A 12,919-nucleotide genomic window follows, 5' to 3' on the forward strand; every position below is an offset into this window, starting at 1 on the left:
GATGGATATAATAATCCACAACCTCCAATTTTTGTTCACCTTACTTTGATTATTCCCAATTTTCATTTGTCCAGGTTTAGAAAAGATATGATAGGAAGTTAATCTGAGGATGTTTTCTTCATTTCTTCAAATATATTTTTGGCAAATCATTCTCTGTTCCTTAATAACCTGGCTTCTTGGAAAGATTATATGTACATCCTTTTCTTTCTAACTGAAATTTCTCATGTTCTCAGAGGGAAAGGCAAGAGGCAGTGTTTTAGCAATCTGTCAGCTTTAATTGGAGATAATATGCTTGAGGTCCAGAAGTTTCAAATGAATATGGTGTGCCTATTTTTAACATTTCCCAGGTCCAGAGAACTTTGGCCAGAACTCAAAATAAAGGAATATCACAGACCTTGCTCAAAAAAGGTGCTACCATGTGAAGTAGAATGGAAATCATAAGGTAGAAAAATATATTTAAAAGAAGCAGGCTTAAGGAAAGAACTGGTATTATATGAAAAGTATACTGGTATTATATGAGACTTCAGTAATCAAGAAAACAGCATGCCCTGGTTGGATTGTGGGGTGGATGGAAGGAGTCAGGAACTAGATAGTCCTTTAAAAAAACAAAAAACAAAAAAAACTTCTAAGGAAGTATCATAAAACTGTTTTACTATAAGTTATTATTTAAAAAACCAAAATCTTAATGAAATATAAAGTCACTGATGCCTCTTATATGATCATTGGACTATGTAAATAAAATAATGGACCTGGCATATTCATTGTTCTCTGGCTTGAAATTCATCATGGGCCCAAGAATTATTAATGATACTATATATTTTGTCAGCATATATGCTATGAAATAGGTTTTAATCATAAAACCATAATGAAAATTGAGTGTATAATAGTGTATGTTTATATAATGAAGAAACTCTTTACACAAGAAAAACAAACACTTTATAAATGTTCCTTTGGATATTAAAAAAGCTAGCAAACTAATAAATCGAAAAGTAAATATGTATGTATGTAGGTTCCAACACTTATAGTCATCAAGAAACTACTTGTGATACCATCTGGATCGTATCAATAGTCAAGAAACCCACACAATGTTTCTCAAAATCCAAAATGTTAAATACAATTTTAACAGAGGAAAATAGCCAAAACTTTGGTCGTCAATGATAATTTCATAAGATTTTCCCAATTTTTCAAGGTGTTTTACTACTTTTACTTAGGGTCCAGATTTTAAAAAAGGAGCATTAAAAAGTTCTGTTCAGAGAGAGGAATAATGTTGATTATGATGATAGAGTATTATAACATCATTTTTCAGCTTCAGAGAAATTCAACAGAAATTACTCTGAATAATTCTAAGTGAATTATTCACTTAGATTGTTTCTTTAAGTCTCTGAAGAATTTTGGAAGTAGTCAAGGTATAAACTAGCATATACTAAAATCTGATATTACTTCCAGTAAATGCTGGAATCATTTCAATATGTTAAAATATTGGTATGATTCTTCTCCCTATAAATAAGCTCCATCAGCCCCCAAACTTGTGTCTGATCATCATGGCCTAGTGAAGTTACTTCAATGCTCTGATCCCTTTATTATTGGTAGTAAGCTCTAATCACAAAATGATAATAACTTCATATAAAAATTAATGAAACAATTCCACTCAAAAACATATAGTACATGTAATCCATTGTTTAATAGGGATTTCTATGGTTTAGTTTAATTTTTAAATATAGTCATGACTAAGACATTAAATTATAATTTTAATTATAGGCAAAATGAATTCCAATGCATTTCATCTGAAAGTTATTTACCCATATTTAAGTAAAATTTAACTTAAGCAAGATATTTTCCACTATAATGACTTTATGTAACTTCCCCACTGACATATAGGCCAGCAATATATGGCACTAGGCTATCGGATACCAGTAGTTTACATAATCATCACAGGAGATAAAGGAATACAGAATACAAACCCTTATCACAATCTACATTTTGTATGTTGGGGTTTATTTAATTTCTAGGACCATATTTATCAAGGATATATATTTTATGTATTGATATTTGCACAATTTACTTAAAAGTTCTAAACATTTTTGTAAAAAATAAACTAGGATAAAAGGAAAAACTGACCTTCAAGAGAACAATTTCTGGAAGAATGTAGAATTATCAATATGGTGCTATTATCTTTGCTTGTTTATCTGAAGGGTATTTTGGGTTCAGAAGTGTTTTAATTTTTCCTAATTTTATTGGCTTTTAAATTTAATACTGCTAAAATAAGAGAAAAAGAACCCTGATAAATGCCTGAATAGCTAAATTAGATCTCAGAGAACCATGCTACATGGGAATCAAGTGACTGTAACAACAATGTCACACGGGAATGAGATATTTTGTAACATTTTGTCTTTGGGAATTGATTGAGAAGTTCTGGGTTTTTTCAATCTGAAATGTACTGTACCCCAAAGACAAAAGCACACACACATGCACACACACACAAATTCCTACTTTTGTATGAAATCAATACATATGAATGTGAATTACAATATTGTTCAAACCAACTTTGCATGTAATTGATTTGTATGTAATTGATCCTCAAAATAAATTCAATAACTAATTTAAAGTAAAATGAAATATTATCATTTAAATACATAATCAATATAAAAATTGAGATATTTTACATGTTTTCTTTTTATATCTTCAAAATCCAGTAGGCATTTTGCACATATAACACCTCTGAATTCAGACTAACCATATTTCAATAGCTAATGTGGCTAGTGGCTACCTATTGGATAGTATAGTTGTAGAAGATGTCATTACTATTATATTACTATTGGAATTTAGAGAATATCTTATTCATATACAGCAGAATAAACAAATGCCTACATTAAATGCATGGTCATTGTGGCATCAACTTTTTATTGTCAGATTTTTTTTATCATTGGCCTTTTCTTCTATTCCTACTAAGTAACAATAATAATCTTTCTTACATTATAAGAGTTCTTAATAGAGCTTTCTTATTAGTCAAATACAATACTTAATAGTTATGGATCACATGTTTACTGTCAATTTCTAAAAACCTTCCAATGTAATAAATATATTGAACTCACTCTTGCATTATCATTGTTAAAGTTCTCAGCTGTTGTACTTAGATTTGCACAATTGTGTTTAACAGGGTATTTCTGTATTTATAAAAATATTTTTTCTATTAATATGTAAACTTTCTTATTGATATATTATAAACACATATATGTGCCTTTGTTAAAGAGTGAAATTTTGATCCTTTCAGAAATATACCAGCTCTTTTAATAATTCCAAATCAGAGATACCTGTTCAAGAAATTTCTGATGGAATCTAGTAGAAGACTAAGTGGTAGAACACAAATCAACCTGCTTTTTTTTAATTGACTATACTTCTTACATTGTATATTTCATTTCTTTAATTCTAAATTTCATTTGAAATGCATGTCTAAGTCACATCTCTAAGTCAGATGAGGAAAGCCTATTTTAAACCCACCTGACCTCCAACAATCTGAATAATAATTATGATTTTTAAATGTGGAAGTTCTTGTTTGAAGGAAGATGTCCTATATTAAACTATTTAAGACTGGATATAGTGTCAAGAGTAATTCAAATCAATAAAGGCGTGGACAGAAGCTTAAGATGTCAGCAAGTAGAGAAATAATTATGCCTAAATTTGTTGCAGCATAAAATGGTTTTAGAAGGGAGATGGATAATACTTGCAAATAGTTACTGCTATTTTGAGTTACAGATAAGAAAGTTTAAGAAGAAAAAAACCCATTGAAAATTTAATTAAAACAAACCATTGAGGTATGTAGTCTTCAGTACTGGTCAGATTAGAAAAATAATCACTTTTTTTTTAGTCACAGTTATACCACTTACCCAACTTTTTGCTTCTATCTTTACTCTCCTGGCAAAATCATTATGTGTTTAAAGGGAGAGAGAACAAAACAGGTAAGGCTGCAGCAAAAAGGTACAAGGATACAGTCCCTTCCTGGAAAGAGGATTTTGTGGCGAACCATTTCTCCCATAATGCATCCCACAGACCATATATCCACTAGAATAAGAGAGAGGGAAGTGAAGAAAAGGGAGGAAAGTAAAGTTAACTAAGATAATTGATCTCTGAAGGAGAAGGAAAAAGAAGCGTTTGATTAGAAGGTACAAATTTTGTCTCCCACCAAAAGTTGGCCAAAAAGGTGAGTTAAAACCAGCAATATAATATCACATAAACAACATCTAGTATAAGAACTCAAATTAATTTTTAAAGTTACTTTATGAGTGCCTTAGATTGCCCTTTAGTGCCATAAAATGGTAGCATGGAAAAGCAGCAGCTTAATCAAAAGTATCTCCATGCCAGGTGACAGCTAAAAGCCACCAAAGGGTTTTCGATGTCATTTGCTGGATGCAGAGAAAATAATCTTAATAGACCCTTAGGGATGGCTGTTTCCATTTTCTATTCTATTCAGTCACACGGAATAGGGCAACTAGAGAACCTCTTTTTCTTGGTCCAAAATAAGGTACATGCAACCAAATCCAAGAAACTAGGAAATGGCTGGAACCATGGTTTAGGCAGAAATATTGGAATCCCTGGTATTCAAGACTTAGTTTTTCCTTCAGAAGTTATTCTTGTAAATAAATACCAGTTTTTGTTTCTGTTTGAAATATTTCAAGAAATATTTCTTGAAATATTTCAAGAAAAAGATGCATAAATAATTTGCACATGTATAAAGGAGTCATGACATAAATAAAGTATTATTAAAGTGTTAAAAAGTTGTTACACACATATGTTCCTCAATTGTCATACTTGTTAACAAAACAGGCTTCACCTTCTCTTACTCATCTTTACCCTCTTCCAACTCGCTTTTTAGTAAGGACAAAGGGAACTCTGGGGCAGAAACATTAGGCTAAAATGCTCCTTGGGGAAGGAAGGCAGGGTTCGGTGCACAGGGTAGCTGGGCATGCCTGTTGTCAGAGCAAGCAGGTTCCTCTGCATGATAACCTTTATCCTGTATAGAGGTGAGAGCAGCACAAGGGTGCTAGGTGTGCTTTCTGCATGGATCAGGAGAAGCCAAAAAGCTAAGGCAGGAACTTGCAATCCTTTCTAGTGAGGGAAGAACAAGGGATGAGATCACATGCCATCTGTACAGCAAAGGTCTGAAAATCCATAAGAGCAAATTCAGAACACCCTCCCCCCCAGATTTTTGTAGATTCTTGATTTCTTGAATTTTTTAATTCGTTCCCACTTTGATTTTTTAAAAATAACTTATGAAGAATGTATACAACTATCTTCTTTTCCAAATAAGTTAGGTGTGGTATTGCCTTGGGAAGAGGACTAGATTTTCCTCTTCCAAGTCAAAATGGATTAGAATTCTGCCATTGTCCAACAAAGTAAACCTGACCTTCCTAAGAACCCTTTCCCTTCCTCTGCACAAATGCACAAAAGTATTGGCTCTCTTCTAATCTAGAAGGGCACAAAGAAATTTTTTAAAACTTTGGTGGCCAGGGAATTTTCATAAAAGTACTCTGTAGCACCTACACATAAAAATACAATGATAATTATTTCTATAAAACTTATAGATTGCCAGGAACTAAATAGAATAGAATATCAAAATGAGTATGAAAGGTACATTGAGTGCATATATACAATTCTAATTTAAGACAAGTTTAATTCCTAAATATAGTGGATGTGTTTTTTAATATACCTCATTACTTATTAGAGATATTCTTTTCAAAATAATATATTGCAATGCTTTCTAATAAGTATTTTTATAAATCCTTCATTTTAATAAAATCAAACTGGAATACATTTTGATGATTCTACCTTTTCTTTTAAAGTGTTCATGAATACTAGATTTTCTTCATAAAATCAATAGCGTAAAATTTAATACTTTTCTCTCTCTATGGTTTTAGAATTCATAAAAACTTACTAGGCAATTGCTACCTTAACTATTACTTATGGAACACTTTAAAGTATTAAAGAAATTCTTATCCAACTTGAACAATTTGTATTATTCTAAATTGACTCTGCATTGAGCATTTGTGAATATTCTTGCTCCAAGGATTGTGGTATCTTTTTATTTGTCTTTTCCTAAGACTAGAGCCATCAATCTAAGAAGTGTCATAAAGCCAAATGGCTAAATGCAGTAGATAGATTTCTTCCTGTTTATACTCACTTTGAGCTGAGCTGCCACCTAAATAGCAATTTTTCTCAATATCTATAGCATGTATGCTAATCAGTATCCACTTGACTGTTTAATCAGACTCCATTTACAATTCTTTTTAGCTATGACATTTCAGTGTTCTTCTAACCAAGCTTACTTCTCAGAAACATCCTTTACATGTTTAATGAGTGGTTCTTCATAGTAATACTTTTTTAAAAACCTCTGAATATGAAAGCTGGCAGCCTTATTTTTTAAAAAGTTCATATACATGAGAGAGAACATTACTCTTGGCTATCTAAAACACGTACTCATTTTCTTCACAGTTTCTTTGGCTGGTACTCAGAAGCATCCTTACCGTTCTCCTTGTAGCCCATTCCCAGAATAACCTCGGGGGCCCTGTAATAACGTGTCACCACGTAAGGAGTCATCATGAAGCTTGTGCCTGCTGTCCTGGCCAGTCCAAAGTCTAGGATTTTCAATGTACAATCAGACTTGACTACAATGTTACTTGGTTTCAAGTCCTGACAATAGGAACAAGAGAAGATATTAAAAGCTAGCATCAAATGGAACATGTGATTTCCATCTACTCAATCAACATGGCAGTCTTGCAATAGCACTGATGGGTGCCCGCCTGCCACTGACTGTAGAGCCCTATGTAAAGCAAAAGAGTACTTCCCAAAAGAAGTTTACAATTAGTTTTGGGATTTCTTTGTTTTAACATCCTCAGAAACTTTTTTAAACCCAGAAGAGAATTGTATCATTTTTACAATTTAGTCTCATCTTGGAAAGAGGTTTTTAGAAAAAAAACATAATTTATTGTCATGTTAGTTTTCTCCTTACGGCAACATAAACCTTTTAGTTTATACTTCATTTCTAGGCCAGACAGAAGAGCAGATCAGGGCTGTTGTCTTTATGTGACCAGAAACATTGGAAATGAACTGTCTTGTTTCAGCTGCACATATGACTCTGCCAGTCAGAATTTCTGAGAAGCCTTGGAAGCTGACTCTCAATGAGCTGAAACAAAATGTTAAACAAAACCAACTACAGTGTGCTAAAGTCTCCTCCTACACATTAGTGAACTATGTGCTAATTCTATAGTAAAATAAATGAAGTACATTATATTTAACCAAGTTCCCCTACATAAAGAAAATAACCTACAGTTGCTCTTTCTCTTCTCCACAAGCATCTTCATTATAATTCTGGACTAAGTATTCTTACCCTGTGAATAATTCCAGCAGAGTGAAGGTGCTTGATGCCACACAACATTTGGTATAGCAGGTAAGACATTCTCTCGTGGTCTAACTCCATCTGAATCACCTGACACAAGTTGGCATCCATCAGTTCCATTACTAAGTAACTGCAAGGTAAATCCACATTGTAAGTTCCAAATCACAAGACATGTGAAGTCCTTCAAACAAGTCAGGATCCCCTCCTAAATCTATAAGTTTCCGAACTTCCCAGCTCAACTTTTGACTGAATTAAGTATATGAAAAACCTCCAAGTATTGCATGCACGTTAGCCATGGTAACTCTACCACAAAGATGATAATAGAAGTAGCATTTATTAGTGTGTGGTTCCTGTCCATATATTTTGTACCTTCATCTTGTTCTCATTTTACCCTGAATTCCCTGAACTCTTTTCCCGTGTATTATGATTACAAATAAGAAAAAAAAATTCAGAATAGCATCTTCCATTAAACGCAAGGTATCTGTGTTAAATAAGACAACGTGCTAGGATTCACTTCCTCTCCTCTGCTTATTGTCATTATACTTCTGGAAGGTTTTTTTGCACAAAATCAAAGGTACCACAAAAATAGAAAGAAAGATTAAGGATGATTTTTTATTGTGTCCGTCATTAATATTTCTCAAAGTGAATTGACTCATTCTAGAAAGTTCACAGAATAAATTAAAAATAAGTAAAAATATAGAATAACTAGTAAGGCTTCCCTGATTCTGACTGAACTAAAGAACATGGGGCAACAAAGCACAAAGAGCCATAAGGCCAGAAAGTAGCAGAAGTGTCTTTCCAGGAAGAAGCGGCAGAAACAGAACCTTCTCTCCTGTCACTGGATCCCTTTCATTTGCCGCCAGTTCTTATCTCCCTTTGATCTCTACAAGGGATTTCATTCATCTGATTTCTGTCAATATCACTTGAGTTATTTGAATGTTATGCTCCCCCTTCCTTCTTGAGTTTTGTTACTTACACATCTTGGAACTCCTCCAGCGTTTTCTGGGGTGTGAAGACATTTAATAAACTAATAATCTGGAGAAGAGACAGTGGAAGGGACAGAAGAAGGAGAGAAAGAAAAGGGGAGAAAATTAATTATTTAAAAAGCATATTTAAACAAGCACTTATTCCAACTCAAAGTCACATATTAGTGCTATGGTGGATATAGAAAAAGTCGGAAAAATTTTCTAGAACTGTCTCATAGAACATTCAAAAACATATTCAGAAAGGACATGTAATCTGTCTTCAGGTTAAAATGCAATTAAAAAGCTCAAATTCTTAGGCAGAGAAAAGAGTCACAAAAGATATATGATTGTGATATTGCTTTAGAGTGTGATTCTCCTTAGTAAATATAGGGTTGTAATGTAACTAAACAAAAAAGAGGAAAAGCCATGTAAGAAAAGTAAGGCAGCAGTGAAATAACCAGCAAGACTTAGCAAGGCTATGTCTTCCTCTAAATGAAAAGGTGGTGTTTAAGTCAAGGAGATGTTCTATGTTAAGGAGGTATTCTAAGTCAAGATTTTTTTGTGTTGTTACTTTAGTTTTTTTGCTTCTATTTCACACTCAAATATTATTTAAACTAATGCTCCAATGGTATGTGTGGGGAAAGGTATATCTTGGATGATATCAATGATGAATTTAATGGCAAATGTATTTTAAGTTATAAAAATGATTTTTTAACTTTTTTGTTTCCTGCTTTAGTTATTTTATATATTAGGTAGTAAAGAAGTTTACCTTCTAGCATAAGTAAATGTTAAAAGGAAAAAAACCTTTGTTTTATGCAAATAGTTTACATACATAAATAACTCAAAATTGTCTTTCAGCTAAATATTCTGTACTAAAGTGCCAGTGGGAAATAAAAATAAAAAATATAGATAACAGACCTCTACTCATTGGATAGATGCAACCATTTCACAAAAACAAATTTAAGATGTGTACATCTTTAAAACATGCACTAATGAATTTCAATAAAGTTCATAAGTGGTATAGAAACACGAAGTAATAAACAAAACAAAATGATTTTCAACATCGGAGAAATGCAGTCAATCTAAGGAATGCTTTAGGCCTTCAGTAGTTTCCAATTATTGAGGAATTACTGAGAAAAACAATCACAACACTATCCAATACTTTCATATATATATATATATATATATATATATATATATATACAGGGTAATTGTTATATCAAAAAACACAAGATTATCTCTTCTGAAGCAACCTTGCAGCATGGAATATGCATATGGAAATAAAACTGTTTCAAAATATTTTTTTAAAATATTTACTTATTTGGCTGTGCCAGGTCTTAGTTGCAGCACGTGGGATCTAGTTCCCTGACCAGGGATCAAACCCAGGCCCCCTACTCGGGGAGCATGGAGTCTTAACCACTGGACCACCAGGGAAGTCCCTCAAAATATTTTTAAAACTTGTGATTAAAGTGCTTTGCTATTCTGTATACTTAGTTATGGTGTGTATTGAAAAATGTCTACAGTTCTCATTGGAACTGTGAGCCTGTTTTTATAATACGTAATCGTAGAAAGTAATTCATTTTGATATTTGTTCAAACAAAAACATCAGAGACTGTGTGTGGGACACACACACACAACACGTACAAACAACCCTTAAAGATGAAAAAATGCTAATCCATATTATCTGGTGAATAAATAATCTAGGTAATCTAAATTAATCTAGAAAATAGCATTACAATGTTAAATAAGTCAAGGTTTATTATGTTAAAAAGTAAATTCCCCACTATATATTCTTGTATTCCCCTTTTCTATGCCCTTGTTTTAACACCTTCACTGTCTTTGATTTTCCTCTGAGTATTTCTCCTCTGTTCTTTCTTTGATCCCTTATAAATCCTAACTCCTATTAATAACCAATCAAAAATCTTATCTTTAGAAACAGACCATCACAGGTATTTCCATTTTAGTTCAAACGTTTTCAGGCAGGAATCTGATGCAGTTCCTTTTTTTTATTCCAACCCATTAAAACGCACAGATGTGAATCAACATCTGTCATGGCCCCACAATCATAACAGCTATCACTTCCTAGAATTGTGTTCATTTTCTAAATGGATTGTCTTCTTTATTATTAAAAACTTAATTGGGGTTGCTTCACTATTTTACATTACTTTCCACAGCATTTCCAGCGTTCTTCATTGACTGCTTGTAGTTAGTATTACAAGCAACAACGTGGAATTTGCATTTGGCTGTCAGTGAATTTCCTTTCTGTTAACAAGTTCCAGAAATTTATTTCCCTAGATTTATATACATACATGCATACAAACATATGTACATACACAAACATATGCACATACACACATAGCAGGTAGGATGCCATTTACAAAATATTATTTCAATTTGGAAATCCTTTTTAGGTAACATAAATGTGAACCCCCATATTCCAGTCAAGAATGGGGAGTAGGATTCCCTCAAATTGGCAAAGTAAGTGGGAATTTCTCCACAATGTATTTATTGTATTTTAGGGACTGGAAGGAGGATAAGGGAAATATAAATATTCAATATATGAAAACAAAAAACTATTAAAACTTCCCATGCAGTTGTTTCATTGCTTGTGTCCATCCATCTTCCATTGCCTATGGTATTTCTCATCCTCTTTGCTATCATAAAAATAGATTGCATTGGTCATGTGGTTAATCTTGCTCCTGCCTTTATTTCACGTACTGAAAGAACAAAGTGCTTTAGCAGAATGATCTTTCTTAGGAATCATCATTTCTAACATTTCTGTATTCCTTTCTAGAAGTATCATGTTCCTTGCCTGGCCAAATCAGAGATGGGTACATACTTCATAAAATTTCTCTTTCTGAGTGAGGCCTTTCCTGCTAAACCTATTTAAAAGAGTAACCCTACCCACTCTGCACTGACCAGTATTTTTTATCTTTCTTCTTCGTTTTGTTTTCCTTGGTAGCACTTATTACTATCTGACATTCTAAACATTGACCTACCTATTTTGTAGACTGCCTTTCTCTTCCCAGTAGAACATGAGCATCGCATGGGCAGGGATTTGTCTCTCTTATCTTCACTGCTGTATGTTTAGCACCTAGAGCATCTAGATCTATACCTGGAACACTGTATTCATTTAACTGTCAAATGACTGAACTAAAAAGTCATTGGAGTAGAGTAATAGGAGGAAAAAGAAACACTGTCATTGGGCCTAAATCCACATATTTTTATTTTAAATATCTTTCAACTAAACACTCATACATTTGCTTCTACTTAGTACCTTATGACAAATTCACCTGTTTATAAAACTTCACTGATAATTTCATGTATTCTGTGATTTTCATACTCAAGAAAAACTTTATAAGGAGTTATTATAGTTTTATAATAATTTATTTTTATTATATGTTTGTATGTAATAAATTATATATAAAATATTTATTATAATTTATTTATTAATTGTCTTTATTAAAATAAGAATTATCTCCCATTTATCCTTACTAAGAAGAACAGGAGCACAGAAAGAATTCTAGAGGCCTTTGCCAGTGTTTGAAGAAGATTATATTCTGAAGTGAAGAAAGTCCTGTAATGGTGTTCCCTACTGAGTTCCGTGAAATGTTCTTGAGAAGCCTGTTCTGAAGTACACTGCAGATATGTCCCCGCACGTTTGCTCAACCCTACGAAAAGCAAGGTGCCAAAGCACAGTGTGTACACTGAACAGTTGGAGGACACTGCCAGACTATAGCTAAAAGTAAAAGGAGATAAAAATCTTCACCTGTTAATAATTAAATTTAAATTTTTATAAAGAAACATAGCATATTGTTCTTTAAGATATTTTTGGTTTGGTTTTGGTTTGTTTGGGTGTTTTTTTTAAATTTATTTTGGAAATGCATGAAGTTCTCTGGTTAATTTGGAGCAAGATAACCAAATACGGTTAATTTCTTAACAGGGAAATATCTATCAGATTCATCCCCTCCATGCCATATGATTTTAGATGATTTTTAAGAAGAAAGCTACCATGAGCACAATGAAAGCAAATGTAGCATATGGGCAGGATAAACAATCTTAAGGGGCAAAAATTGCAAAGTAAAAAAGTTTTTCCTACTCAAGTTGGCATACTGATCTTCTTTCCCCAATCTCACCACCTCCTACCACCAGAGCTTTAAAATAAGAACTCACATTTTTATGGTTCACACACTTCATGAGGACCAGCTCCCGGTAAGCTCTCTTGGCATGCGTTTGGTTCTGAAAGGGTCTGCTGAGCTTCTTAATGGCCACATTTCTGTCAAGAGCAGCATCATACGCAGCACTGCAGAGACCCAAGAGCAATCCAGAATTAAGAACAAAGGAGCCCTTAGAATTCCCGCCTACCAAACTAAAGATATAGTTAAGGAAAATACTAGTTTGGAATCCTACTCAAATACCTGCTTCTCAAGCCACATGTCAATCAGGCTGTAAATAAAGACATAAGAGTGACTAGTATAGAAACATTCTACTTGCTAGGAAAAGAAAAAGAGTATCTAGCCAAGAAAACAGCATGTAATTGCATCAGTGAGTCAGGGACAAAAGA

At 33.0% G+C, this 12,919-nt stretch overlaps 1 protein-coding gene across 4 annotated transcripts in view; it reads right to left on the reverse strand.

Annotated features, from left to right (window-relative positions):
* The window catches only part of MAPK10 (mitogen-activated protein kinase 10), a gene marked incomplete at both ends in the record, with an annotated part of 166,665 nt that overhangs the window by 76,380 nt on the left and 77,366 nt on the right, over nt 1–12,919 (reverse strand). For 3 of the 4 annotated variants that reach the window (XM_082838953.1, XM_082838952.1, XM_082838954.1), the window contains 4 exons: nt 6,519–6,684; nt 7,382–7,520; nt 8,367–8,425; nt 12,529–12,658. In XM_082838953.1, coding sequence (XP_082695079.1) covers nt 6,519–6,684; nt 7,382–7,520; nt 8,367–8,425; nt 12,529–12,658 — 494 coding nt within the window. Of the gene's footprint in view, nt 1–3,987; nt 4,060–6,518; nt 6,685–7,381; nt 7,521–8,366; nt 8,426–12,528; nt 12,659–12,919 lie in introns of all 4 variants that reach the window. The other variant, XM_082838951.1, reaches the window with a different exon arrangement.

The sequence above is a fragment of the Leucopleurus acutus genome (genome assembly GCF_964270905.1).
Source record: "Leucopleurus acutus genome assembly, chromosome: 4".
In the NCBI taxonomy this organism is placed as follows: Eukaryota; Metazoa; Chordata; class Mammalia; order Artiodactyla; family Delphinidae; genus Leucopleurus; species Leucopleurus acutus.